At 54.4% G+C, this 27,488-nt stretch overlaps 1 protein-coding gene across 7 annotated transcripts in view; it reads right to left on the bottom strand.

The window, feature by feature from the left end:
* CDH22 (cadherin 22) overlaps positions 1-27,488 on the bottom strand; it is a 95,585-nt gene that overhangs the window by 21,805 nt on the left and 46,292 nt on the right. For all 7 annotated transcript variants that reach the window (XM_083447343.1, XM_083447340.1, XM_083447342.1 and 4 more), the window contains 5 exons: positions 25,446-25,565; positions 9,749-9,916; positions 8,239-8,426; positions 7,093-7,346; positions 1,466-1,602 (listed from right to left, as the gene is read on the bottom strand). In XM_083447343.1, the coding sequence (XP_083303469.1) occupies positions 1,466-1,602; positions 7,093-7,346; positions 8,239-8,426; positions 9,749-9,916; positions 25,446-25,565 (867 nt within the window). The remainder of the gene's footprint in view (positions 1-1,465; positions 1,603-7,092; positions 7,347-8,238; positions 8,427-9,748; positions 9,917-25,445; positions 25,566-27,488) is intronic.

The raw sequence follows: 27,488 nt of genomic DNA, 5'->3' as shown, positions 1-27,488 counted from the left end.
CGCTCTGCCAGGAGAGGGAAGGGGGGCGAGGAGGAGGAGGAAAGGAATCTGTCTCAGGGCCCTTCCCGAAATCCGCTGGCCCAGACCCCCGAGACCCAGCCAGGGAGGCATCAAAGGCGGCGGCTGCTGGGAGCCTGCCTTTGTTTCCTGCCGTCCTTGTTTGAAGTTTGGGGAAGCAGCATTCAAGCTGTTGGGCTTCCTCTTTGGGGAGAGCGGCAGAGATGGAACACAGCAGCCCCCCCTCCCAAAAAATACATAGACAGCCGAGGAGGACCAGGGAGGATGGGGTAGCAGGCAGGAGCGCAAGAGCCGAGGTCCTCACAGGACCCCCGTCAAAAGCAGCGCCCGCTGGGGGGGGGGGGGGCTGGAGCCGAGCCGCTCACTCTCCCCCACCATCTGCTTGGTGCTGAACCTCGGCCTCCTCCCCAGCTACAGCCGCCTCCTGCAGGGCTCCCAAAAATACCATCTTTCGCGCTCGCCTGCCTGCCAAGGACCAGGCTGGTTTGCAGAGAAATTGGGGGGGGGGGAGAGGCTATGTGTGAAGAGGGTGGGAGTGGGAGGGAGGGGAGTGTGGGAAGGGGAGGGGAGCCCAGAGTGGGCACCCCATAAGCAGAGCCCAGGGGAGCCCTCCGCCCAGGGTAATTTCAGGTGCTGCAGAAAGAGGGGAGCCTGCTCTGCCACCGGTGTACCAGGAAGGGTCTCATGGACAAGATCCTGCAACTGCGGCAGCGAGGAAAGCAGCCTTTGCCCTCTTTTAGCTGAACTTCTTCACGCAGCACATCATGAAACTAAGGAAGCAGCGATGGCCATCAGGTTGGAGGGCTTTAGAAGTTGGAAGGGCCCCTCAGGGTCATCTAATCCAACCCCCGGCAATGCCGGAGTCACAGGGGGCCACCTGCTTAGAAACCTCCAATGGAGGAGAATCCGCCCCCTTCCCAGAGTCCGTCTCGCTGCCAACATCTCTCACCATCAGAAAGGTGCTTGATCTCCTTCAAAAGCGAAAGGTGGGACGCTAATAATCCTCCTGGAAGCCCCCAAAAGGGCTTGGGGGCAGGGGGGGTGTTGCTTCTCCTTTGCCCCCTCCCTCCCTCCCTCCCAATCCTGCCCCCTCCCCCTTTGCTGCCGCAGCCGTGAGGTTTTGGCTTTGCCTTCCTCCGGGGGCATCAAAAGGGGGCCTGAGGCGCCAGCCCCAGAGACAGGCAGGGAGGTGGGGGGGGGATGTAGCTCCCCAGGAGGCCCCACGTCAGGCGTGGCAGCGGAGGCAGAAGCACTGCCCGCCTGCCCATCCCAGCTCAGATTAATATTCCTGCTGGCTTGCCCCTTCCTGCTTCCCGTTGGCACCTGGGAGGGCTGCTTCAGGTCCAGACGAGCCCCTTTGGCCTCCTCCACCTCGGGGCTCTTCTCCTTCTTCTTGGCCCCCTCTGGGCTGACTCCATCCTGCCCGCCCCCCCCCCCCCGGACTCACCTGCTTCCATGGCCAAGATGGTGATGTTGTGCCAGCCGGCTGTCTCCCGGTCCAGCACCTTGCTGGTCACGATGGCGCCGGTCAGCGGGTCAATGTCAAAGATCTGCTCCAGGTCGGTGCTGCGGTCGATGGCGTACCTGGGCACCAGGTGGGAAAGGGAGCTGTGAGGAGGATGCAAGGGAGGGGTGGAAGGATGGCACATGGGGCAGCGGAGCTCTTGGGACCCTGATGTCAACCCCAGGGGGGTAGGAAGGGGGTGCGGGGGTGAGGCCCACCCCGGTGTCATCCTGAGGAGGGGTGATGAAATGGCAGGTGGCACTCACCGTGGGCCCTGCAGCGCGCCCATGCCATGCGTCTCAGGCACCCAAAGGCTCTGCACTGTCCACTCGCTGCCTACCCCCCAGCTGTGGGGTGGCCGAGGGCATGCTTGCCCCGTTGGTATGGGCATCATGCATGTGCCATCCCTATGGGTGCCACTTGAGCACCGTCCGTATGGGTGCTGCGCATGCACAACTGGGCAGTTTGCCCTGCCCCTGTGGGTGGTTCGGCCCACCCCTCAGCGCCCTGCCCCGGCTGCCAGACAGGCTTCTTCCGCCACTGGTCAACTTCTCCTCCTCTGTGATCAGCCACAAGGAGGACTAGAAACCTGCTCCTTTTAATTTAGCCATTAAAGGAAACTTGTCAATAGATGCTGCAAAAGGTGTTTAATGCACAGAACCTGCCCAGCCAACAGACCGGCACGCCCATCCCACACCAGCTGTCATTCACTGCCACTTTCAGACTGGCGCCACAACTTGCCAACATTCATTCATTCACGGAGAAGACACCGTGTCAGAGCAAGAACCCGGAAAAGGAAGATCACCCTCCTCAGATCAGAGAGCCATAGAGGCGGCTCCGAGGGCACTGCAAGTGGCACCTTCCACACAAACTCTCCTGGCATGTGGAATCAAGAAGGAACTGCACACATCTGACATTGGCCTCCAGCCCCTGTAAAGGCAGAGGGGGACCCAGGCCCCCCCCCCGGGCGCTGACTCACCCCACCAACACAAGACGTAACCGGCTGTATTTTTGAATAAATAAGGTATAATATTCATTGTATCAAATTGTAGATTTCGACAGAAGTCTCATAAAGTTCAACGGAAAAAGCAGAAGACCCCGTGGATCAGATCATTCTCTAGTCCATTCATGTATAAGGTCCATACATGTATACCATATTTTTTGCTCTATAAGACTCACTTTTTCCCTCCTAAAAAGTAAGGGGAAATGTCTGTGCGTCTTATGGAGCGAATGCAGGCTGCGCAGCTATCCCAGGAGCCAGAACAGCAAGAGGGATTGTTGCTTTCACTGCACAGTGATCCCTCTTGCTGTTCTGGCTTCTGAGATTCAGAATATTTTTTTTCTTGTTTTCCTCCTCCAAAAACTAGGTGCGTCTTGTGGTCTGGTGCGTCTTATAGAACGAAAAATACAGTAAGTGTCTATTCCACCTGTCTGTTCAAAGAGTCCAATGATCCACATGAAGGGTTGTTACAGTTCCACAGAATCCTGTCACAGAGTCTAAGACAAGGATTTCCAGAATATTAGCCTTGTTTTGCCATCCTAGGCTTCATCAGCAGTCCAGGCTCATATGTAATGTTAGAGGATAGTGGATCTTATAGCATAGTAGTGGCGCATGAACTGACTAGAGAATGAACTGATCCACGGGGTCTTCTGCTATAAAGACTTCCGTTGAAATCTGGTGTGTTTATTGAGTATGTTTCATGTACTCATAGGTTTGTTGTTGTTGTTGTTTCACACCCCCCCAACAGGCAGGAAGGTTTCGGGGGGGGGGGCGCACTCTGGACGGCTCCTAGCCAGGATGGCACCGCTCTGCCTCCACAGTCGGAGTCAGCCAGGTTTCTGAATGCCAGTCGCTGGAATCCGCAGGAGAGCAGAGTTGCTCTGGGACTCAGGAGCTGCTTGCAGTGTTCCTACAATGGGCATCTGTTTGGCCACTGGGACAACAGGATGCTGGACTGGAGGGGTCACGGGCATCCTGGTCTGGCTTCTGTGCCAGGGATGTGAGGCGACTGGCCCAGCAGAGAGCAGAAGGGAGATGCCAAGGAAGCCAGACTGCCAGGCCTTGGAGGCTTCTGCACCTCCGTCCGGATCCGTGCTGTGGACGTGTTCCCAGAAAAAGCAGCACCCCCACCGGCCAGGGGTTCCTGAAGCAGCCCCAGCCGCACCCTGCACAGCCCCTCCGGCCCCCCGCCAGGCCAGCCGGGCATCTGCCTGCGCCGCTGTGCTGCCTCCTTTTTCCTCCGCAATAAAGTTAATGACTCGGATGGAGGAGCGCCGAGCGAGGGGCCCTCGTCAAATCCGCAGAGGATGACACAAGCCGGGAGGAACTGTAAATATTGCGGAGGACAGGAGGATACAGGTTCCAAACGACCTTGACAGAGAGAAAGGCCAGGCGGGGAGGGAGGGGACAACTGCAGAGTCTTACGTCCCCCGGGGAGAGAGGAAAGACCCACAAGTGCCCCCCTCCCCGGGAAAGAAGAGCCTTGCGAGAGCCCCAGAGCGCTGGAGGGGCTTCCCCTGCAATGCAGGGAGCTGGACTGGGAGACCCTCGGGGTCCCTTCCAACTATGATTCCCACCAACGGAAGCCGAGGGCCTCCTGGGAGGCACCTTCAGCCATACGCTTCCTGGTGCTTCCTCTCTGTTCCTGGGCTGTGCCTTCTGCCCCGGCCAGGATAGATCCCCGACGGGGGCAAAAGGGGAAGCTGCTGCCCTGCGCATGCACCATGTGTGCCCAGCACCTGCTGCTTACTGGAGTCGCCCCCTGGATTCTGCGATGGAGGTGATGGCACAGCCACCCTCCTGGATGTGCCAGGCCTGACCTCCCGGCAGCAGCCCCAGAGGGCGGTCTCTGCCCGGCTGCCCTCTGCCACCCGCAAGCCAAGCTCTGCTAGGAGTTTCTGGCTTCTCCCGCTGCCTTGTCTCCCACCCCTTGGCCCTCCTTTTGCCCCCATGACTGCCCCCTCCCTCTGCCCCCCACAAGCAGCCGAGGAGGGCAGCCCCACCTCCAGGGTGGCGGGGGAGCAAACGCCAGGCGGCATCCGGCGTGGCTGCTGGGAGATGCTGCGCCAGCGGTGCCAGGCCAGAGGCGGCAGGTCACGGCCCCCTCGCCTCTCCGCTCGCCCTCCTAATTGCCTGGCTGGCAAGATTATTTTCAATCAGGTCTGGTTTGTCTCTGGGGGATTTATCGTCTTTTATCCGGCTATGAAACAAGCCAAATTGCTTTGCTGCTGCTGCTGCCTGCAATGGCGTGTTTGCGTGGGGGCTGCGGCCCAGGGGGGGTCTCAGACGCTGCTGCCGGCCGAAGGTGGCGAGGAAAGGGTGGGCCTGTCCAGAGGGGACCTTGGCCTCAGCCGCTCTGCACCCAGCGCAGGGCTTGATCCTGTCTCGGAGGGAGGAGGGCACAGGAGCAGACCCTGGCCCAAGCCAAGGCCCCCAGAGGTCGGCCCCAGGAGCTGCTTCCAGGTCACGGTTCAGCCTGAAGGCCTCCCACAGAGCCGCAGAACCCCAGTTCCCACTTCATGCCGGGGCTGAGCATGTGCAGAGTGCATTTCCCTCACTGCTGCCAAACCACGTAGAAAGAAGCCCCCTCACTTCTTTCTCAGTCTTGCCAACCCTCCCAAATTGAGGATTCACAGACTCACAGAATTGTAGAGCTGGGAGAGACCCCCTGGGGTCATCTAGTCCAACCCCCTGCAAGGCAGAGCTCAGCGGAGGCGGACATGTCACCTGCAGGTCCAGAATACCTACAGATGCTCCGGGGTGTTTTGATGGAAGCTTTCCCAACAGCATTATTACGTTTTGCATGCTGCAGGAAAGCAGCGTCAGTGATACACAAAAAGAAAAGGATGCCCTTCTCTGCCCCCCCCCCAGAGCCCAGCCCCCTGGCAAGGGGGAGCTCTCTCAGCCCTCATGTGTCCCAGTTGCCCCCCCAGCAGCGCCCTCCAACAAGGCCTTCCCTGCCCTGCCCAGCCCTTCCCTGCACCAGCTAAACCAATGTGTGCCCCCATCACCAAAGGCAGCAGATCTGCCCCCCACCCCATGCCTAGCTGGTTCCCGGGGGGGGGGGGCTTTGAGGCAGCCAGAGCAAGAAGCCCCTGCTTGGGATGCCGCTGGTGTCGCCAGCTTCCCTCTCCTCCTCCCAACGGCATCGCCTGTTGTTTGGCTGGGCAGAGCAAAGAGCGGCTTCTCCTCCTCCCTCTCCTGCGCTTTGGCGGTTTCCTTGGCACTCGCCTGCCTCAGCCCTTCCTTGCCACCCCCAAAGGCAGCGGCGGCAGCCGAGCGAGGGGCTCATCCTGGCATGTGCATTGCTGCTGCTGCGGCTGCTGCTGGGCTCTGGGAAGCTTTTCAAGCGCGGTGTGAAAAGCTCTTTGTGGTGTTTGTTTTCCCTGCCTGCCGCCTTTGTGCCGGAGCAGGTTGACGCTCTCGGGCGTCGCGGGAGTCTGCAAACCGCCTGTGCCCAACACATGTCTGCGGCGCCAGCGAGTGCCAAGGAGCAACAGCGTCTCTACAGAGTGCCAGCCTGCAGCTCTGCGTCGCAGCCGGGGGGGAGCAGCAGAGGGGCTCCGGCGGGCGCAGGCGGGGAGGAAGCCGGGAGGAGGGCCCTGTCCTGGGCAGAGAAAGAGTGGAGGCCTGTCTGTCCTCCCAGCGAATCACAGCTGAAGCATCCCTGGCAGGCGGCCATCCGACCTCGGCTTAAAAACCTCCGAGGAAGGGGAGTCCACTTCTCTCCAGCGGCCCCCGTCACTTAGAGTTGATGGGGAGGGGGTCCACCTGGCACAGGCCCTGCTGATCTGCCCTCTTTGCTCACCTGTGGGGCATCAGAGGCCCCTGGGCTCCGTTGGGCCAATCCTGGTAGAGCCCCAGAACCAGAGCAGAGCGGCTGGGCCTGCCCGCCCCCCAGAACCCCTGCACCTCGTCTCCCTTCATGCCTCTGGCATTCCCCTGGCACCCGAGCCCACCCATTCTGAGCGACAGCCAGCTGACTTTGCATGGCCCACTTCTTCTGGACCCCTCTGCCCCAGACCCCTTTGCCTCTCCTGAGACACAAACAGAGGCGCCACTCAAAGCAGAAACTCAGCAACTGGGTTATATAATCAAGCACCGATTGCACAACCAGGAGATTTTCAGGAATGTGCATGAAAAGGTTCAAGATGCGCATGTGTGTGATATGTGCAAAAAGGAAAAGATCCACAAACTACACAGAAGCCCTTCCACTCCCGCCCCCCTAAGTTGGGCAAAGACCTCGCCTTTTAGTTCATCTCACAAACCTCGAAACTGATTTCTTGCCCAAGGACTTTGCAGAAACCTCTCCTCAAAAGCCGAGTTTTGTGCGACATGAAGCCCACGGGGGCCGCCTTGCAGATTCCGGATTCCTCCTTCTCTGCCTCCTCCCAGGCTGAGGTGCCCAGAACCTTCTTGCCCCTTCCCCCTTCTTGTCCCCTTGGGGTCTCCCAACTCAGCTGCCCATGCCCCCCACTTGCCTTTGCAACCCCCCCTTCCTGCCCTACTTCCTCCCTCTCCCGGCACCACGCGCCCATTTCCTGGACGGAGGAGAGGAAGCCCTCCTTACCGGACGGGTCTGTTTGCCACGTCGGGGTCCAGGGCGGTGACCATGCCCACCAAGGAGCCCACCGCCGCGTCCTCCTGCACCTCCATCAGGCCGTCGGGGGGCTGGAACTCGGGGGGCTCGTCCACATCCAGCACGGAGACGCGCACGATGGTCTGGTCCCGGAAGGTGCCCAGGTCCACAAAGCGGGGGTCCGCAAACTTGTTCAGGGCCTCGACCACCACGGTCTGCACACTCTGGGCCTCAAAGTCCAGAGGCTGCAGAGAAAAGAGGGTTTTGTGTGGGGTGAGCAGTGGGCTGACACCATCCAGGCTCCCCCCAAGCCCTGCCCCACCCCTTGGCCACCCGAGGTTGAGAGCCAGGGGCATCTCCCTCTTGCAAAAGGCCTGAGGAAGGAGCTGACCCCTTTAAGGGTGGCAGTGCCCAGCCAGGTCCTCTGGGGCCAGTTCTGCAAAGAGGCACCGATAAGCAGCTCTATGTTTTAGGGGGCAGAGCTCTGTGGGGAGCAGCTGCCTTGCATGCAGAGGGACCCAGGTGCACCCGCCTGGCAGCATCGCCTGGCAAGGCTGGGAAGGGCAACCCCAGAGAGCGGCTGCCAGTCAGGGCAGACAGGCCAGAGCAGGGCCTATGGGCTGGCTCTGCAGCAGGCAGCTCTCAGTCTCCTGCCTGCCTGTCTGCCTTCCTCCATGGGGGAGGAGGGGGCCCCAGTCTGACGCAACGCGAGGCGCTCAGAAGACGGAGGCAGGCAGAATCCCGCAGACAGGCTGGCATGCTCCGAATTCTGAAAAAGCTGAAGAGTCCCGAGATCCCCGTTTCCCAGGCGGAGGGAGGCCGACAGCCAAGCAGAACTGGGAGGCATCCAGAACCCACCAGGAATCAATTGGAGAAACCAGAGGCAGCTGGGGGGGGGGGGAGAAAGGGGGAGAAGGGAGGGGCAGGAGGAAAGAGCCCCCAAGGGTGGGCAGGGCTTTGCTGATGGGGCAGCAGAGCATGGCAGGGAATCCATAGAACTGCATGGATCTGAATTGTATAGAATTGTGAATGCTGGGGCAGCTCCCCCGAGGCCCTGCTGTGGCCAGAGGCACCCCCCCCCCCAGCTTCCCCCAACACCCACAAAGGGGAGAAGGAGAGCCCCCCCCCCCGGCTCACCTTCTGCACGGAGATGAGGGCTTCCTGTGTGTTGCTGTCGGTGGTCACCCGGAAAGCCCCCAGCCCCTCCTCGTCCTTGACCTGGTAGGTCATGTCGGTGTTCTCGCCCACGTCGGAGTCCTCGGCCTTCACCCTCCCGATCAGAGTCCCCACGGGGGCCGTCTCCACCACACTGAACTGGTACATCTCTGGGGCGGGGGGGGGAGAGGCCGGGTGAGGAAGGTTCCTGCTTAAGAGCCACCCCATCGCTGCCTCCGAGCCCCGGCACTCTCACATCCCCCCCCCCCAAGGAACCCATCTTCAAAGCATGGATGGAACAAGAAGTTTGAGTGGGTGGCACAACCTCAACCACAGATCTCTGGATGGGACAACCCTTCTGATCGACGTGGAACATTTCTGTAGCTTTAAAACTGAGAGGGATTCTGCAAAAATTGTTCTCCCAGGTCTATTGCACAACGTCTCTCTAGGGACGGTCTAATTCGGATGGACTCTGGCCCTGTCGTGATGTTGGCAGGTCCAGCGGCACTTCCCTTTGGGTCTGCATCATTTTTGTATTGGAGCAATCCTGGATATTTGAGGATGTCTGTGCATTTTCAAATCCTCTCCCCATGACCTGGGGATTCACAGCAGGATGAGAAAAGTGGACTTTGGGAGCCCTTTGGGTCACAAAGCACCTGGAAGGATTGATACTGGCTGTCTGCCGGCCAGTGGTCTGAGGACCTGAATGTCCCGACTCCATCTGCACCCGTTTTGTGTTGTTGTTTTTTGTAAACTCCACTTTCACCTGGACATCATTTTAGACATTTGGATGTTGTATGTCCATCTTGGGTTGATGGATTGATGCTTCTTGCACTGCCAATGTGCTCAGAGTTGATGCCATGTGTTCCATTCCCTCACCCCATAAATTCTCTCTTTGTTTTTTTCTTTACCTTAATAAACTTCCATTTAAGGGGGGGGGGGACAATAATAAAAAGCAGTGATGTGGATTTTCTAGGAAAAAAAGAATGTGGAAGTTTTCTGTAAAAAAAAATATTGCGGAGGGATATTGTTCTAATGCCCCGCAAAGAGATCCCATTGCATTTTATTCCTAATTTATAAAGCTAAAACTGCCAAACGGCCCAGCCGCCTAATCCTGGATTTGCATTTGTCATCAAGTCAGTGGTTCTGAAATTTCGGGAAAGGGAATCTCTCATGGGGGGGGGGGGGAGTCCTGTGTAAATCTGCCTACCCCACACCAGAGTTTATGGGGGCACACACACCCTTCACAGCTTGCACGGAGCCTGCACCCTAAAAGCAGGGGCACCTCAGCCTGGCACCGGGAGAGTGTGCATGGCACAGGCAACGTGGCCTCAGTGCTCAGCTGGCAGGGCCCATCCCGCTGCCTGGTCCAGCAACCCACTGCCAAGGCAGCCCAAGTGGGGCACCCAGCTCTGACTGGACAGCTGCCCCCCACAAAGGAGCTGCCAGCTGCTGCCACCCTCCCCCCCTCCACCCCGCGGCCCAAGCTCACTCTGGGGGAAGCGTGGGGGGTTGTCGTTGACGTCCGTGATGACGATGGTGACGGTGGTGGACCCAGAGAGGCCTCCCAGCTGCCCGGCCATGTCTGTCGCCCGGACCACCACCTCATAGCGGTCTTGCGTCTCCCGGTCCAGGTTGGCCACCGCCGTCCGGATCACACCTGCAGGAAGCCCCAACATGTCAGTGGGGGGCCAGGTGGGCCCCCAGGAGCCTCAAGGGGCCACGCCCAGCCCCAACACCCCTGCCTTCCCTCAGCCCCCCCCGCCCCGCAAACTGTGCCAAGGAGGAGACCCACAAAGCACTCCCTTGGCAGGGGGCGAATCCCAAGGTGGATGTGGGAACAAGCCCAACGCTCCCCACACACACACATGACAGCATCGCTAGCATCAAAATGACAGCCTGTGTTTTGCCATCTTTTGATGCCAATTTTCCCTCTTCATGGGGAAATCCAACAAGTTGGAAAACACACGTGTCCCATGTTGCCAGTGAAGCATTTGCGGGATCTCAAAGACTCGCTTGCCACATCAAGCTCCCGTCTGGAAGTCCCCTTAATTGGGAAGCAGCAGTGCGGGCGAGGGGGGGGGACAGCTGCAGGGGGAATCCCTCCCCCCCCCCGCATCTCTTGGCTGCAGCTGCTGCAGGGGGGCAGGATGAGGCTGTGCCTGGCGCTGGGCGAGATCCAAGGATCTCTGCTGCCTGTTTGTCTCACCCGCTCAGAGAAGCACCAGCTGCTTGTTAACTCGTCAGATCAAAATAAAGATCTTTCTGATGAACTCTGCTGAAGCCGCTATAAATAGCTGCCCGCTGCCCGGCAGCAGCCGGGAGAGTTTGGGGGAAAGCAGGGAACGGGCAGGGAGGGGCAGAGATGCCACCTTCCCCACCACCCCCACCCATGGCAAGGAGCTGGCTGAGCACCCAGGGGAGCCAGGCTGGCAACCGGCCACTGCAGGAAAGGCAGCTGTTGGGGAGGGGGCAGCGGGGGCCAGTTTTTGCTCAGCTGTTCAAAGGCAGCCAGACCAGGATGGCATCCCCATCGCCCACCAGGCACCAGGCTCCCTCGCCAACCATTTGGCAGCCCGGGTCCTGACTCCTGCGCCCGCCCACCCCTTTTACTTCTTTTCGTGCAATTGCCCACACCTCCTACACTTGCGGGGGTGGACTAGATGACTCTGGGGTGCCTTCCAAATCTACAATTCTGTGGAGGACTTCCGGAGGCGGCGCGACCGGTAATGGCTGCCTTCTCCGAGTAAGGAGAAGGGAGCTCCGCTGTAAACGGGTCGTCCGCTACGGCGAAGCGGAGACCCATTCAGGAAAACCACAGGTGGCAGAAGCCTGTGGTCTCGGGACCCGGCGGGCGCCAGAAGCAGCCCCCAAAACGTTGAAGGGACCCCGTAAGGGGCTCCGGATCGCGGAGGGGGTAGCGGCGCTGTGGGTCGTTGCGCAAACAGCGAAGTGAAGCCGCGTTGCTGTTGCCGGTCAGCGCTGTCCTTTCTTCCTGCAACTTTTCTGAATTTTGGAAACTACAACCCGTGAGTAAATTTGGACATTGAAAACTTTCTGAAACTTTTGTCAACTTTCTGAAACTTTTTGAGAACTTTCTGAAACTTTTAAAACTTTTTTAAAAAAGTTGAAATTTGGCTGAAAACGGAGTGAGGATAAGCAGGAAGCCCATCTCCCGCTATACGGAACTTTAAGCAAAGAGCAGGAGGAGTGGAGACAAAAAGTTATGCATTAACTAAATGCTGGCACCCTGTTAAAGCAGTTTTCTGAGTGAAAGACTTTGAGCTATTGACTTTTGCTGGTCATATTGGGAGTGCATTGATACTCTTCTTCTGTGGAACCAGTGGATTACAAAATAAATAAGAATCTCTGGTGCTGGAGCTGCCTGGAAGAGCACCAGTTTGCAACTTTGGATACATTGAATTCAGGTTTTGAAACATTCTGAGTTGGAACTGGATACTTTGAAACTGTTGCAGTCAAGGCACTGTAAGAAACACTGTTTTGCTTTAAGTTTTACTCTGCTAAAAATAACACATTGTGGAGGCGATGGACATGGATTTAAATTTACAAGTTTAACTTGGATTTGATCTTTTTCCTGAAGACGTACTAAGCTCCCTCTAGAGGATTTTGGATTTACAGCAGTGACTTTGTCCTACTTTCCCTTTCCCGGCCTCTGTTTGACTATTGTATCTGGGACTCTGCTTTCTCATGGGAACAACTTGGATTGACCTTGGATTACAGATAACTTTGGAATGAGTGGCGCAAGGAGAAGAGGAAGGACTAAACAAACAACTCTAACTTTATCTGCAGCCTCACAGCGCAGATCTTCTGTGCCGGCCTTGCCTTCCACTTTGCCTCCAGACATAGAGGCGGCCTCCCTAATACAGGCAGGGGAGGGAGAGACAGAGGAGCTGCACCTGGGAGATATGGCTTCAGGGACAAGTAGCTCTGTCTTGGAGAAAATTTTGGAGAAACTGGAGGCTCTGGACAAGAAGGCTGATTTGCATACAGCTAAAATTGAACAGAACACAGAAAGCTTGAATAAGCTGACTGGACAAGTTGCACGGAATGCCCAGTCTATTGGAGAATTAAAGGAGGCTGTAGGTGAAAATCGTAAACTGGCTGAAGATACTAGTCAAAGACTGGAAGAACTTGAGAAAGAAGTAAGACCACTCAGCAAACAAGTTGGAGAACATCAGATTTACTTTTCGATGACAGAACTGCGAAACAGGGAGACCAACTTGAGGATACGGTCAATACCAGAGGTGGAAGAAGATAATTTTATTGAATTCCTAACTAAGGAATTTGCCAAGTTTTGGAAGTTAGAGGAAAAAGACTTCAAAATCGTATCTGCTTTCAGGCTTGGCAGAGTCAGAAGGACAGAGAAGCCCAGAGATTGTTTGATAACACTGAGATCAAAGGAGGAAAGGGACAAGATTTTGGGCCTGCACTACGAAAAGTCACTAGACATTTTGGGCAAGAGAATTGAAATCTACAAGGACATTCCTAAGCAGTTGCTGGACCTTAGATCTAACTACACGGAATTGGCAAGACTGTTGAGAAGCAACGCAATTATCTTCAGGTGGGAGTTCCCACAAGGATTATCCTTTACCTACAGAGGGAGAAAGATCAAAATCAAAACAGTGGAAGATAGAGACAAGTTTTTGGGAGCACACGGAGAAGACCTCCACAAAGGACTTGGATTGCCAGCGCCAGAACTTCCAGGGGAGCCCGCCCCCTCGGATCCTCAAGGACCGGAGAACAAGGTACCACCCCAGAAAGAATAACCAGACCTATCCAGGATGTCTCTGCAGCTTTTGAGCTGGAACATAAATGGCTGTAACAGTCCCGAAAAAAGGTCTAAAATTTTTCATATTTTAAAAAAGGAACAATTGGACATTATATGCTTACAAGAAACACATGTGATTAGGCTCCATAGAAAGGTGTTAATAAATAAAAGGCTTGGTCAAGAATTTATATCATCGGATACAGTGAAAAAGAGAGGTGTGGTGATCTATGCAAAAGAGAGCCTTTCACCAAAATTTCTCTTTAAAGATGAAAGTGGAAGAATCCTCGCAATAGAAGTACAGTATCAAGGAGAAAAAATTTTGATATTAGGAATTTATGCTCCAAATGAAGGAAAATCGGATTTTTATAAGAAGTTGCACGAGACCATGCTGGATTATCTGGATTACAACAACGTCATCATGATGGGGGACATGAACGGGGTAGTATCAACAAATATGGATAAGTCACAGAACCAGAACATTACTAAAGAGGGAAGACTACCTAAGACCTTTTTTGAAATGACTGACAATATGGACTGGGTTGACATCTGGAGAGTTAGAAACCCCTTGGGAAGAGAAGGAACATTCTTTTCTGAAGCTCAACTGACTTGGACACGAATCGACCAAATATGGATAACTAGAAGTCTGGCACCTAAGGTGAGGAAGGTGAAAATCTGCCCTAAAACATGTTCCGACCATAACGCCTTGAGAATGGATATGACATTGATCCCAACCGGCTCCTTTAGATGGAAGATGAATGATGGCCTGTTTAGAGACCAAAGAATTGTAAAGAAGGCCCAAAAAACTTTAAAGGACTATTTTGAGATTAACTTGAACACTACGGTGGAAAAAAGAACTATCTGGGATGCAAGTAAAGCTGTGATGAGAGGGTTCTTGATTCAACAGAATTCTTTAAAGAAAAGACTGCAAAATGAAAAGAAAGATAAAATTCTGGAAAGTATCAAAGAGTTGGAGAAGAAGTTAAGATCTAACCCGAAGTCCCAACCGATTCTGAGAGAAATTAAACTTTATCAGGCACAATATTCCAAACTGATAAATCAGGAAATAGAATGGAAGATTAAAACAATGAAACAAAAAACTTTTGAATCGGCAAATAAATGTGGGAAACTGCTAGCCTGGCAGCTGAAAAGGAGACAAAGATTAAATACAGTAACAAACTTAGAGGTTGAAGGAAGGAACATTCAGAACCCGGGAGAGATTAGAAAGTGCTTCCAGAGGTATTTTAAAAAGCTATACACTCAAGGGCCACAAGATGAAATAGAGATTACACAATTTTTGGAGAGAAATGGATTAGCAAAGCTGTCAGAAGAAAATAGAACAATTTTGAATGGCAAAATAACACGACAAGAGATTGAACAGGCCATCCAGAGTCTGAAACAGGGCAAATCACCAGGGCCAGATGGACTGACCTCTAACTACTATAAGACATTGAAGGATTATTTGATACAACCTTTGTTGGAGGTCAGTAATGAAATAATGGAGGGGAAGAAGGCGCCTGAATCGTGGAAAGAAGCATTTATCACATTGATTCCAAAGTCAGAAACTGAAAAGACACAACTCAAGAACTACCGTCCCATCTCCCTTTTAAATGTGGATTACAAAATATTTGCAGATGTTTTGGCACGAAGATTTAAGAAAGTTTTAAGTGAGATAATCCATAAAGACCAGGCAGGCTTTCTCCCGGGCAGACATATGTTTACTAACACAAGGAACATCATAGACATATTGGAACTTTTACAAACAAACATAAACACTAAAGCAGTTTTAATTTTTATAGACGCGGAGAAAGCCTTCGACAACATATCTTGGAAATTTATGAAGGGGAATTTAAAAGAAATGGGAGTGGGACGGGGGTTTGAGAACGGGATTGAGGCAATATATTCAGAACAAAAGGCTAAACTGATAGTTAACAATGTGGTTACAGAAGAGTTTAAAATTGAAAAAGGTACACGACAAGGCTGCCCGATTTCCCCATTACTGTTTATTTCGGTTCTGGAAGTGCTCCTGAATATGATTAGGGGGGACAGGTTGGTGGAAGGGATTCAGGTCGGAGCGAAACAATATAAACTTAAAGCTTTTGCAGATGACCTAGTTCTGACATTACAGGAGCCGGAGTCTAGTTTGAAAAGAGTACTACAACTGATTCAAAACTTTGGTCGAGTGGCAGGATTTAAGTTAAACAAGCAAAAAACTAAAGTTTTGGGGAAAAACTTGACAGATACTGAGTTGGAACAGCTTCAGAAAGAGACAGAACTAAATGTGGTTAAAAAAGTTAAATACCTAGGGGTAAACATAACAGCAAAAAATCTGAGTTTATTTAAAGATAATTATGAAAAATGTTGGTCAGAGATTAAGAGAGACTTGGATAGTTGGTCAAGACTAAAACTTTCTTTGTTGGGCCGAATAGCTGCCATCAAGATGAATGTATTGCCAAAAATGTTATTTTTGTTTCAGACACTGCAGATTGTAGACAAGACAGAGTGCTTCCGGAAGTGGCAGAAAGATATTTCTAAATTTGTCTGGCAGGGCAAAAAGCCCAGAATCAAATTTAAAATATTAACAGATGCGAAAGAAAGAGGGGGCTTTGCCCTGCCAGATTTAAAGTTGTATTATGAAGCTGCAGCTTTCTGCTGGTTAAAAGATTGGTTACTTCTTGAAGATACGGATGTCTTGGATTTGGAAGGTTTTAATAACGCGTTTGGATGGCATGCATATTTATGGTATGATAAAGCTAAGATAAATAAGGCCTTCAAGAACCATATTGTCAGAAAATCAGTTTTTAATGTCTGGACAAAATATAAAGACTTACTGGAGAATAAAACTCCGAGGTGGCTGTCACCCCTGGAGGCTAAGGCTCGGAAAAGAGCCAATATGGAGGCCAACTGGCCAAAATATTGGGAGATAATAGAAAAGGATGGTGACAACTGGAAATTGCAGAGTTTAGAAAAGATGAGAGACAAAGTGCGAGACTGGTTACAATATGCTCAGATTAAAGAAGTGTTTAAAAATGACAAAAAGCTAGGATTCCAAGTGGAAAAGTCAAAGTTAGAAACTGAACTGTTAGAACCTAAGACTAAGGTACTTTCAAGAATGTATAACTTGCTGCTGAAATGGAACACACATGACGAAATGGTAAAATCAACAATGATAAAATGGGCGCAGGACATTGGGTATAATATTATGTTTGAAGATTGGGAAAGGTTGTGGACCTCTGGGCTGAACTTCACTGCATGTAATGCGTTGAAGGAAAATGTGATGAAAATGATGTATAGATGGTACATGACCCCTGTTAAACTGGCTAAAATATACCATTCGTCTGATAGCAAATGTTGGAAATGTAAGGAAAATGAAGGAACATTTTTTCACCTCTGGTGGACCTGCCCTAGAGTGAAGGCCTTTTGGGAGAAGATATATAATGAATTAAAAAAGGTGTTTAAATACACCTTTACTAAGAAACCAGAGGCCTTTCTCCTGGGTATTGTAGGCCAGAGTGTGTTAAAAAAGGACAGAACATTCTTTATGTACGCAACAACAGCAGCAAGAATATTAATTGCCAAGAATTGGAAAACTCAGGAGCTACCCACTGTGGAAGAATGGCAGATGCAACTGATGGACTATATGCAATTAGCTGAGATGACCGGCAGAATTCGAGACCAGGGAGAAGAAAGGATGGAAGAAGACTGGAGGGAATTTAAGATTTATTTACAAAAATATTGTAATTTGGCTGAGTGTTGAATTGGATGCCAGTGCAGATAATTGTCTACCATTAAATTAGATTTAAGGCTGAATTATATGTCAAACCAAATTAAGATTATTAATTAAGATGAGTTAAATGATAATTTGTTTGAAATAAATTTAATAATGATGTAAGTGTATGCGGGAGGTGTGGGGGAGTCCCATGTAATAATTGAGAGATGTTAAATGGACAATGATAAGTTGTGCTTATCTAATATATGCCCTATTTGAAAACTTCAATAAATATATATTAAAAAAAAACAAATCTACAATTCTGTGATTCTCTGTGACCCAGGGCCAAAGGGCAGGAAGAAAAAGGGTCTCCTGGTAACAGGGCACCAAAGAGGACTCCGCTGGCCCCCAGCAGCCTCCCCCAGTTTCAAGAGCCACCTGTTTCCCGACTGCCATGGGGGGAGCCAGGCTGTGGGTCCTGGGGGGTTGGAGGTAGACGGTCTCGGAGTGGGGAGATGTGATTTTGCCAGCAAGGCAGGGGGTTGGATTCAATGAGCCTCGTGACCCTCCCATGGGTCTTAGCCTCCCATGATTCTAGCATGGGGCAGAGCTGCAGATCCAGCCCCCCCCCCCAACCAAGGCGGGGGTCCCACGAGGTCACTCTGCCGTCAGGGAAACGTCCTTCCTGGCAGCGTCTCTCCAGAGCCCTTGCATTCGGGGCAGGGAGCCTGCTGGTTGCTCAGTGCTTCCCCGGGGCTGGTTTGGGGGCGCAGCCAAGTGGGGGCCGGAGTGCTGGAGAGGCCAGGCCTGCGCCCCCCCCCCCCCGCCCCGCTGCTGCCTCTCAGCTCTTCCCAGGAGACGCTTGGCAGCCCCGAAGGCTCTGCTCATTATCCCGCCGCTGATGGGCTGATTGTCAGGAGGCATCACTGCTGGCTGGACCCAAAGCCGCTCCTGGCCTCTCTCCCTGGCTGACAGCTGTCAGCCGCCGTGCCCTGCAATTACCTCCGCCTCACCCCAAAAGCTCTGGCTGCCCTCCCTGCCACCAGAAAGAGGGAGAGAAGGGGGGGCACGCTGCTTGCTCGATGCAAAACGTTGCAAAGTCCAGCAAAAAGCTCTCTCTCTCCCTCGCTGCCCATCCTGCTGGGGCTGAGCTTGCAAAGAGAAGCAGAGGGGGCTCAGCGCCCCCTTTCCAGAGAGAGGGGCCGGCCAGAGCAGCTCCCTTGCATGCAGAAGGTCTCAGGTTCAATTTCTGGCAGCCGTTGCTGCCAGTCAGTGCAGACAACACTGAGTTAGACAGACCAAGGCTTTGGCTCCGTGTGAAGCAGCTCCTTGCATTCCTCTCTAAGCCTCCCCACATGCAGGGAGTCCCAGGCCTCCTTCTTCATCTGTGTGCCTCTGAGCATGGGAAGAGCGCTCCTGCAGCAAAGGGCTACCAGATGGCACCTCCCAAACCAGCAGGCAGGGCCTCCGGCACTTGCTGCCTCCCTGGAGACCTGGTCCCGCCCTGCTGGGGAACAAGGGGGGAGGGCACTGCCATCCTGGGACAGGGGGAGCGAGAGAGAGCTGGGAAGAGGGCCAGGCCAAGGATCCTCCTGGTCAGAGCTGGCATCCGGGTGGCAGAGCCCTTGGGAGGCAGGACATCCAAAGAAGCGGAAAGTTGGAAGATCCTGAACATCTTCAAGCAAGTCCTTCTTCGCGCAAGGCAGAATTAAACTATGGAACTCCCTGCCTCGGGAGGCAGGGATGGCTGCCAACCGGGATGGTGCACTTTGCTGTCTCCACTGCATCCTGATTGTGCCGTCCGGCAGAGCTTCCCCGGATCATGCATGCAGGGTGCTTGGCAGTCTGGCCAAAGGAGACAGTTCAACGTGACTTGTTTGCAAAGCATCTAGAGGAGAAAGCCACTTGCACCCGCCGGGATCCTGGCTCCGCTGTTACAGCAGATGCATCTCAAGGAAGGTCCAGAGTAGAGTCTATGGTAAGGCTCAAGGACGTGGAAAGGGGGCTTGGACTGCTCAGGGAGACCCCTTGCTCTCTAGACCCCGATAAAACCAGCCGGGAGGGGACAACTGGCTGGGCCATGATGGCGAGGAATTCCTTCCTGGGAGAAGGGGCGCTCCCTGCCTGCTTGAAACCCTCCCTGGAAAAAAAATAAATCTTGATTTCCCCCTCTAAAAACTAGGTGCACCTTACAGTCCAGTGCACCTTATGGAGCGAAAAATACGGTACGTGAAGCCTCTGAGTGGGGTCATCTGGAGGTTTGGAGTCTGCTGTTAGCAATATGCGGATGACTCTCAGCTCTCTTCCTCCCTGACATCTGCAGGTGAGGCAGTGGGAGTGCTGGACCAGCGTCTTGCCTCAGTCATGGGCAGGATGAGAGCCAACAGACTGAAGCTCAACCCGTTAGTGGGGGATTCCCTAGACCAGATGGGTGGGAGGGCACCTGCTCTTGATGGGGTTCCCCTTCCTCTGAAGAAGGAGGTCCTTCTGGACCCACTACTCTCGCTTGAGGCCCAGGTGGCCTCAGTGGCGCCGTAGAGGACCTTCCGTCAGCTTCGCCTGCTGTCCCAGCTGAGCCCCCACAGGGATAGTTTTAACTTCTGCTGTCTCTGCTCTGGTAGCCTCGAGGATGGATTACTGCAACGTGTTCTGCATAGAGCTGCCCCTGAAGACCGTTCAGAAACTTCAGCTGGTGCAGAATTCGGCAGCCAGGTTGCTCACCAGAGCAAGACGGCTTGAGCGTATGACCCCGGTCCTGGTCTTACTGCACTGGCTACCAGTTAGTTTCTGGGCCCAATTCATTAAAGTGCTGCTCTTGACCTACAAAGCCTCAAAGGGCTCAGGAAATGAGCCAACATGGACCCTGAGATCATCATCTGAGGCCCTTCTTCGTGTGTCTCCTCCATGAGAGGTCTGGAAAGTGGCAACATGAGAACTTTTGTGGTGTCTCCCACAGCCTAGGACCCTTGTACCTACGGGACCGCCTCTCCAGGTATGCCCCACGGAGGACCTTAAGGTCCATAAATAGCAACACCCTAGAGGTCCCGGGCCCTAAGGAAGTCAGATTAGCCTCAACCAGAGCCAGGGCCTTCTCAACACTGGCCCCAGCCTGGTGGAATGCTCTGCTTCATGAGACCAGGGCCCTGAGGGATCTGATTTCTTCCCGCAGGGCCTGTAAGATAGAGCTGTTCCGCCTGGCCTTTGGCTTGGAATCAACTTGATCCCCTCCCCCTCTTTCCTTTATCCTTTCTCCTTCTGTGATGGAACTCCTATTTGGGGACTTCCCTGGCTTTTTTCTGGCCCACGTAGGACCAGTCTGGAGAGTTGGCCTTGGTGAAGATTTGACATTTTCATCCCCAAAAAGATTTTGATTTGAGTTCCTACTGAAATGAGGCTGCATCTGAATGTTGTATTTTAATCTTGTTCTTAAGTTGTATTTTAATCAATTGTTTTTATATCTGGTGTTAGCTGCCCTGAACCCGGTCTTGGCTGGGGAGGGCGGGGTATAAATAAAAGTTAATAATAATAATAATAATAATAATAATAATAATAATAGTAATAATAATAATAATAATAAATGAGGCTGGCCTGACACTTTCTCTCCATCGCTTTAGGCACCAGGCAGAAACATTCCTCACCTCCCAGGCCTTTGGCTTATTCAACAATCTATGGCCTTTACAACCAGGGAGGCGTGGGGCATTATTTCTGTTTGTTACTATGGTATGTATTTTTGTGTTTTTATATTGTAAACCTCCCTGTGATCTTTGGATGATGGGCAGTATAGAAATTCTAATTCTAATGATGATGATAAATGGACTGGCTCTGCTTTTCCTCCACTGGTGGAGGCAGAAATCAGTTGCCAAAAACCACCGGAGGGGAGGGCATCTTGCCCTTGGATCCTGCGGACACGAGGGGTCGCTGGCCTGACCCTGCACCTCTCCTGGTCCTCTCCTGTTCAGAAGGGGGGGGGGGTCTGGCTCCTGCAAGTTGCTGCGGCTCCAGAGCCAGGCGGCGTCTCATTGGAATGGAAACGGCTCTGTTAATTAAAGGGTCTGAAGCGTTTTATAATGAAAATGATTCTTGTCAGCCGCGCTGTGATGAGAGGGATGTCGTGGGGAGGGGGGCTCAGCGGAGACAGAAGCTCATCATCCTCCCAGCAGGAAGGGAGCCCAGGGCCCTCCAGCGAGGCCTCAGCACCGGGCAGAATGGGGGGGGCGCTGGGATGCTGGCAGGGACCCTGCTCTGCCACCGGCTCATCAGCTTCCACTCCAGCCCCGGGGAAAACCCTCCCACCAGTCAGACACCATCCCATAATTATGCACGCAATCCAAGGAAGAGCTGGACCCGCCTCCCATGACATCCCCATGGAAGGAGAAAGAGACCAGGGGCCCGATCCATCCCAGAATATGCCGACCTTCTGGCTCTCCGCTGGTGCCATCTAAGGGAGAACTCAAACGCAGCTTGTCCCATCGTTGGGCATCTCTGCCCGCATTGCAGGGGGTTGGACTAGATGACCCTGGGGGTGCCCTCTACAATTCTTTGACACACTCTGGGCTCATTGCGAGGCCAAGAAGACTCAGAGGAAACCCAGGGAGTTGGGGGGGCGCAGCTGCGTCTGCTGGCTTTCATTATCTCCACAGCCCCCCCCCTCCACACCCGATCGCCTCTCTTTTAAATAACTTCTCCCCTCGCACGAGTGATTCCACCTCCCCGCCTTTGGCTCCGTGCCCATCTCTTGCACACAAGGGTTGTGGAAATCGGGAGGGGGGGCGGGGAGAGGGAGGGAGGGAGGGACAACTGCAAACTGCTGGGCGGCTGCTTCTTTCAACCTGCCTTGCCAGGAGCCTCACAGGGGCTGAATTTGCTCCCAAACCTGGGACAGAAAACAGAAAGTCCTGCTTCACGCAGCGCATTGTTAACCTCTGGAACTCCCTGCCACAGGAGGCAGAGATGGCCACCAACCTGGATAGCTATGAAAGAGGATCAGGCAAATTCAGAGGCTCCCAGCCAGGAAGGTTCTGCTCAGCGTCCAGTCAGAGGCAGCAACGCTTCGGAATCCCCGTGGCCTGAATGCCACCCGTGGCCAGTCAAGGCAGCCAGCTCTGAGTCCAAGCGGCCTCATCCTGCCTCAGCTCATTCCTGCATTGCAGGGGGTTGGACTAGATGCCTCCTGGGGGTCCCGTCCAACTCTGTGTTCTAGGATTCTGTGCTCCTCAAAGCCTCACCCAGTGGCCCCTGGCAGGGGAACCCAAGTGCCCTGCGTGCCAAGTCCTGCAGGAGCAGCGGCCCCACCTGTCGGCCTCTCCAGAGCCAGATTCTTGGCCAAGGGGTCCCCTCTCCCCCCTCCGCCCCCTAACAGATGGGGCCTGGGGACTCGGCCTAAGACGGCGCAAAACGAAGACTAATCCCAAATCCCTCTGGTCGTTAAAGATTAATTTCCACTTTACATCCGTAAATGCATCCTAATTTCCCAAGGAGGCGGCAGGCAGGCAGGCGACTCGCCCCGGGTTCAAAGGCTCTGCCCACCTGGGAGCCCTTCCGGGCAAGAGCCCCTGGGGCGGAAGGCGCTGGCGGTGCACTTGGCCAGACTCGGATGCCACCTCCTGCAGAAGCGGACAAGCCCAGCCGCCTCAGCCTCCCCCCGGCAGCAGCAGAAAGGAGGAGCTGCACCAGGACAGGTCCTCCCTCGGCCCAGAAGCAGCACTGGGCCAAGACCGGGCCAGGCAGGGTTTGCTGGGCAGTGCCAACCAAGCTGAATGCTGGGGGATTCAGGCTAGACCAAAGGAAGGATGGAGCAGAGTTAACCTATGGAACTCCCTGCCACAGGAAGCTGTGAGGGCCACCAGCTTGGACGGCTTTGAAAGAGGAGGAGATACCGTATTTTTCGCTCTATAAGACGCCCTCCTAAAAAGAAATGGGGAATGTGTGTGCGTCTTATGGAGCGAATGCAGGCTCCGCAGCTATCCCAGAAGCCAGAACAGCAAGAGGGATCACTGCGCAGCGATCCCTCTTGCTGTTCTGGCTTCTGGGATTCAGATTTTTTTTCTTGTTTTCCTCCTCCTCCAAAAACTAGGTGCGTCTTATGGTCTGGTGCGTCTTATAGAGCGAAAAATACGGTAAATTCATGAAGGAGAAAGAAACTATCAAAGGTGGTTCTGCTCTGCCCTCCATGGTTGGAGGCCAAAATGCTTGTGAATGCCAGGAAGGGAGAGGGCTCTGGGGTCTGATCCTGTTTGCGGGTTTCCCGGTGGGGCATCTGGTTGGCCGCAGTGAGAACAGAAGGCTGGATGAGACGGTCCCCCTGTGTTCTGATCCAGCAGCCAGGCTCCTCATATTCTCTTATGGAACCTCCAGGTCCAGATGAAGTCTATCTGGATTTCTACGAGAATTGGGCCACAGTGAGAACAGGATGCTGGGCTAGGCGGCCCATTGGCCTGATCCTGCAGGCTTTCCTTTCGGAGAAGGTTGAGCAGGAGGCCCTCAGAAAGACACGCATGCTCCCGCCAAGCCTTGCGCAGGACACTTGCACCCGCGTCCGACAGCCCAGCCAGCAGGGCTGCTCCCCGCCTGGGTCTCCTCGCGTGATCAAGGCGAGGGAGAAAGCAGGTCAAAGTCAAAAAGGAAAAGCAAACGGCTCTCCATTATCGTATATTACGAAAAATGAAGGTGCCAGATTTTATGGCTCCTTTTACAGCATTAATGATCACGATGGCTCTGCAAGTTAAGCTGCTGATCTGGGCAATTAAACCTGATGCTCCGAGCACAGGAAGGAATTGCCAGGCGGAGCAGCTGGCCAGGTGCATGACGGGACCCGGACGGAGTCGGGGGGGGGCCTTCCGTGGCCTCTGCCCTCAGCAGGACAAACGTCTCCTCAACGGCTCTTTCAGCTCCCATGCCACCCAAGCCAGCGCAAGTGGGCAGCCTGCTCCTGGACCACCAACAGCTGCTGCCACCCTGGCTTGGAGGAGGGCTCTTGATGCCACACTCAGGGGAGGGGGAAGCGGGTACAGACGCTGCCTGACTTCTGAAGGGCTTTCGCGGGATGCCAGGGTGCCAGCAGGCCCAGGAAGCCAAGGGAGAAGAATCCTCCTCTGGGCCAGCCCAAGTTAGGAGCGGCAGAGACCCCCAGGTGGGGGAGGAAGGAGCAGGTCTCCATCTCACGCAGGAAATCCTGCAACACCTGTCCCCGCCCTCCACAGCGCCACCTGCAGGCAGGCAGAGAGGGAGACATCTCCTGCCCAGAAACAGACCAAGCTTGCCAGGTTGGAAAGAAGACTTCCGAGGCTGGAGAAAAAGCGTGGCTCCCGTTTCCAAGCAGAGAACCAGTCTCCTCCGAGGATCCCTGGGGACCTTTGGGGGCGCCGTAGCTGCTTTGGCAAGAGGGGGCTTTGCGGGGTGTGGGCAGTGGCAGCTGCTTGCCCAGGAATAGCCAGAGTGGGCAGGCCTGTGAATCTGACGCATCGCCGCGCATTGAAACTCCCCACTCAACTTGAGGACGGAAAGAGGCAAAGGGGGATGGATGGAGAGGCAGTCGAGCCCCACGGAAGCCTGGCTGGCCGTTTCTGGGTTTCAGGGGGGCTGGTCCCTTGCCAGCCCCTGCGGGGATCCTGAGCTGGGATCCGGGACTGCCAGCCCAGGCCCTCTTGGCTGCTCCTCACCGCGGGCACCGCCAGCAGCACCCAGAGGGGTCCCTGCCCTCACAGAGACTGCTGTGGGGTCCAGCGGCCCCTTTTCTGAGCCTCCCCCTCCCCCCAGGGAAGCGAGCGAGTGAGCCCCCCCCCCCCCGTCCTAACAGGCCGTCACGGGATCATCTGCTGGGGATTTATGGCGGGTCCTTTTACAGCAGGCCTTTATTAGAAGTTATTAAAGGATGGAGCGGATTCCACCGCTCACCCATCAAATATTAATAGAGCATTTATAAAGCAATCCTTAATTTAAAGTGTTGCCTTTAATCAAAGGCCCGGCGCTAACAAAGCCGCTGCTGGAGAGCCTGGCAGGGGGGAGCCTTTGTGCCCCGTCAGAGTGCCAGGCCCCCCCCCCGCACCCGGGAAGGGTCAGCGCCCCTCCTCCAAGGTGGGCCCAGCCGGCGCAGCCTGACATTTCCGGACTCCCCGCTGGGTCAGATGCCCACGGACGGTCTCCTAATGCCAGCCCCTCCCTCTCTCCCAGGGAGATCACCTGGCAACCAGGCAGGTGGGCACAGAGGAGGAGGGGGTGGAAAGCCCTCATGCAGCAACTCTCTCCATCTGTGCTTTCCAGGAGCTGGGATTCAGAAGCATAGGGGGGGGCCATGGACAGTCCTCTTGGCCATAAATTGGTCCTAAATTGGGGGGGGCATCATTGCCTCCTGTGGCGGGCAGTTCCACCGTTTAACTATGCGACGGAGAGCTGCTGCAGCAGAACTCCAAAGACGCCTCTGCCAGGCTGGCGTTCTTGGGTGATCTTCCTTGCAGCCCCCCCCCCCATGAAGCAGGACAGACCCGATGTTACACCCCCCCCCCAGGTTAAATTGCCCCTTCCACAAGCCCAGCACCCAATTTCCTAGGCTACCTGGCTGCCCCCCTGATTCTCAAAGGGATAGCTTCTGCTCCAGGAGAGCCTGGGGGTGGTAGTTGGGGGTCAAAGCCTGTGTCCAGCCAGCTCCCCCTCCCACCCCCACCCCCAGTGCCCCCAGCACCTCTGCCCGGCACTCACCCGTCCTGCTGTCGACCGTGAAATGTTGCTCGCCCTCCAGGACGCTGTAGACCACCCGGGCGCTGCTTCCGTAGGTGGGGTCGTCGGCATCGGACGCCATCACCTGCATCACCGATGTCCCTTGGGGGGGAGGACAGAAAGAGCCCCACGTGAGCAGCAGCCCTGACCCCCGACTTCCACAGCCCCAGCCTCCCCCTTTCCTGGGCGGGACAATTTCCTGCAGGCTCAGATCTGTGCCAGGCCACCTGGGAGCGGGCAGGACCCATAGGGTGGGTGTCCTCCCCCCCCCCCAGCCTGCTCTCCTCCATCCCCAGACAGAGCCCAGGGTCCTCATGCACAACACGTAGAAGGGGGGGGGCAGAGAGAGTGCAAATTGGATAAAAGTCCATCAAACGGCTGCAATTAAGTTATTGATTTTCAACGCTGCCTCATTAAACCGGGGGCTTCACTCTGAGTGTCCCTGCAATGGGTCTAATTTGACATCATGTTCAATTTGACCAAAGTGGGACCCCTGGACGTGAGGAGCAGGAGGGGGGTGTTGGGGAGGGGGCTGGAAGGCTGCTGATGGCCCAGAGACTGACAAGGCAAGTGGGGGGGGAGAGGGAGAAGGCAGAGGCCTCCCAGCTGGCAGTGCCCATCCAGGTAAGCAGGGCGGGCAGGTGAGCAGGACCCCCGCCAGGTAGGGATCGCTCAGGTGGGACCAGCCCTTCAGGGAAGGATCTGCCCCCCCATCTCACCTGTCAGTCAGAAAGCCTCTTGAGGTGGCCAGAAGAGTTTTAAAACGGCAAGATCATAACCGTTTAAAACGGAATAAAAAACGCCACGCAGGAAAACAGACACAGATGGCACTGGCCGTAAAACCAGGCACCATTAAATGCCAAAGGGCCCCTGCCAACTGTTGCCTAAATGCACTGCTGGGGGGGGGGATTTGAGGCTGGCAAACTGGAGGGAGCTCCAGAAAGCCCAACAACACTGTGCGAGCGCCAAGCCCGCTTTGGAAGGTAGTGCGGCATAATGGTCGGAGTGCCACGTTGCTCCTTTGTAGGGTAACAGCAGCACAGTGACTTGGGAGACCAGTCCTTGACGGTGGGGGCTGGAAATCACAGAGGTCTCTTCCTTCTACCGTGTTGAACCCGCCCCCCCATGCCAGATCCCCGCCCCCAGCGCCACCTCTAGGCTGCCTGTCACACCACTCAGAAATCACCACAATGGACCCCACTTGCAAAGCGGGTCAAGGAGGCAGAGAGCAAGGGGCAAAAGATTTGGGGAAACACAGAACATCTCAACTGCCCCCCAAAGGCACCGGGGAGGGGCCGCTCTCACCTCTTGGGGGGGCAATTCCACAACCGGGTGCACAGAAAAGGGGCCACCTCCCCTTCCCACCTGAGAAGCCCCTCTGGTCAGCGGGAGACGTCCCACGGCCTCCAAGGGGCATCTCAATCTAGGGCAGGGGGCGAGGAGGAGGTGTCCTTTGGCCACTCGCGGTTCCGCCCTTCACCACATGGGGCAGCCTTGCGTAGAGCCCCCCCCCCTCTCCCCCAGTGGACCCCTTTGCAGAGGAGGAGAAAGGGCTGTGGGCGCCAGTCACAAAATGGCTGCTGTGGGGACGTGGCTTAATACAGAATGGCTGCAAAGAGACAGGGACCCCAAATTGTGCAGGAATACTGCCGTCGCCCCAATCAAAGGGCAGAAAGGCACCTCTGCACTTGGCCTCCTCCACCACCTGATTTTTTGGGACATTGAGGGGCCCAAGGTCCCTCCCAAAAATATTGTGGGGCTAGAGAGCTCAGTCCCCATGAGCCCCTGAGGTCACCTTGGGGCTCTTTTTTAAGTAATAATAATAATAAGGATTATTTTATTAACAAAAAGAAATAAATGAAATATAAAGCATAAAGAAATCGTGCTACAGTATTGAACTTGTTGTTCCAAAATATTACAAGAAATAAAAAAAAATTCCATTAACCTGTTAGGCTGGTTTATAATAGGTTAGCTTGATCGTAGTGACTCTCGACCACATTTTCTCACTCCATTCCGATATCAAAA

The sequence above is a fragment of the Podarcis tiliguerta genome, assembly GCF_965153285.1.
Source record: "Podarcis tiliguerta genome assembly, chromosome: 6".
Lineage (NCBI taxonomy): Eukaryota > Metazoa > Chordata > Lepidosauria > Squamata > Lacertidae > Podarcis > Podarcis tiliguerta.
The sequence above is the reverse complement of the archived record's forward strand: the minus strand, read 5'-3'. Positions and strand labels throughout refer to the sequence as shown.